General features: G+C 52.9%; 1 protein-coding gene across 1 annotated transcript; it reads left to right on the top strand.

Annotated features, from left to right (window-relative positions):
* Positions 1 to 512: 512 nt before the first annotated feature.
* On the top strand, positions 513 to 1160 carry LOC127265895 (uncharacterized; the record flags this gene model as incomplete). Its single annotated transcript, XM_051295915.1, has 3 exons — positions 513 to 791; positions 866 to 991; positions 1063 to 1160. Coding segments are annotated over exons 1-3 (503 nt in total), but the record flags the coding sequence as incomplete, so codon positions are not given.
* Positions 1161 to 1403: the final 243 nt, after the last annotated feature.

The raw sequence follows: 1403 nt of genomic DNA, 5'->3' as shown, positions 1-1403 counted from the left end.
AAATGGGACTTTCCTTTTGCCCTCGGCCCCCTTTGGCCCAACCCTTATGGACGTGGCCATGATCGCACATCTCCCAGTCGTGGGTGAAGACCCTGTAATGGGAGCCCTAGATGGGCAGGAGCCACCAGAAGACCATCCGGGATGGTCTTTACAAGGTGTGAAGGAATGGGGTTGGACAAAGTTCGCAACCGACCATTCAATCGGGCCTTTGGTCCAGACCAATTTGCCAATGAGCAGTCGGGCGGAGGACCCGACGCGGAGGCAAACTCTTCCTCCCGCACCGAGGAGTGGTCGGGCCAGGCCCCCGACCAGGAGACAATCTTTACCAGCAGTGCCTACAGAACCAGTAAGTTCTCTCACCAGCACTCCTTAGTATTCTAATGATCAACCTTGATATAGTTAACAACAAACATTTTCATGATTTTCCACAGACACCTTCACCCATCCCATCAGCAGCAGGGGTCTCTTCTGACAGCGAAGGGACTACTTCCCAGATGGGTCGGCCGCCATACATGGCATCAGACTCATCTCTGTCAAAGGAAGAACCAGCCGCCCTCGCCGAGGCTGACCCTCAAAATGACATCCCTGATGCTGCTGATCCCGAAATCGAAGGTGCCCCAGAGATCCTGGCTGCAGTGGCTCTAGATGTAGCCGTCCAACCTGCAGCCGCCCTACCAGCAGCGGCGCTCCCTCTAGCTATCGAATGGCAGGCAGAAGAACCACCTGTGGCAGCCCAACCTCCAGAAATGGAAGAAATGTCTTCATCCGATTCGGAGACTTCTGTGAATTTGGTAAGATTAAACCAATCCATGCCATAACTTTTCTTTCGAAAAACACTAACTGTTTCAAATACTACTTTCTATAGGGACCCAGGTCAGCACCTCAGCGACCATTCGCAGCAGCCGACGAGTCGGCTGCTGTTATACCAGCTGTCTGCCCAGCTCGACCGACCTCATTGCTACCCCCCTCACTGACAGCAGTCCGCCCAGAGGTACCACATTATCTTCTTCGAACAAATTTGCAACTCCCTTGGAATATTTATTGACATTGTAGGACTTGCAGGGGCCTTCGGACTTAGCTGTCCTATCGACTGTTCCGGTTCCAGCGGAGGCCCAGACTGTGTTCACTGAGGCCATTAACCGTCCCCTGTCCGAATTAAGGTCCGACTTATTGGACAAACTCATTCAGACGGTTGGTGGCCTTCTTTTTTACACTCCAACGGAATCACCAGCCGTCCCCATTCTGCATCGGCTGATGGAGAGACTTACAGAGCTCAAGACTGAAGTGGTAGTCATTGGCCTTCTGTCAGCCGAAACCCCCCAGCCCGACTTCGATCAAACAACGCTGGAGAATTCTTTGGCCAAGACTCGAGAATCCCTTCAGCAGACTACTGGAAGACTGGG

This window comes from Andrographis paniculata, unplaced genomic scaffold, assembly GCF_009805555.1.
Source record: "Andrographis paniculata isolate CXL003 unplaced genomic scaffold, ASM980555v1 Contig183END, whole genome shotgun sequence".
Classification (NCBI taxonomy): Eukaryota; Viridiplantae; Streptophyta; class Magnoliopsida; order Lamiales; family Acanthaceae; genus Andrographis; species Andrographis paniculata.
Note: the sequence above shows the minus strand (reverse complement) of the source record. Positions and strands in the feature narration are given on the sequence as shown.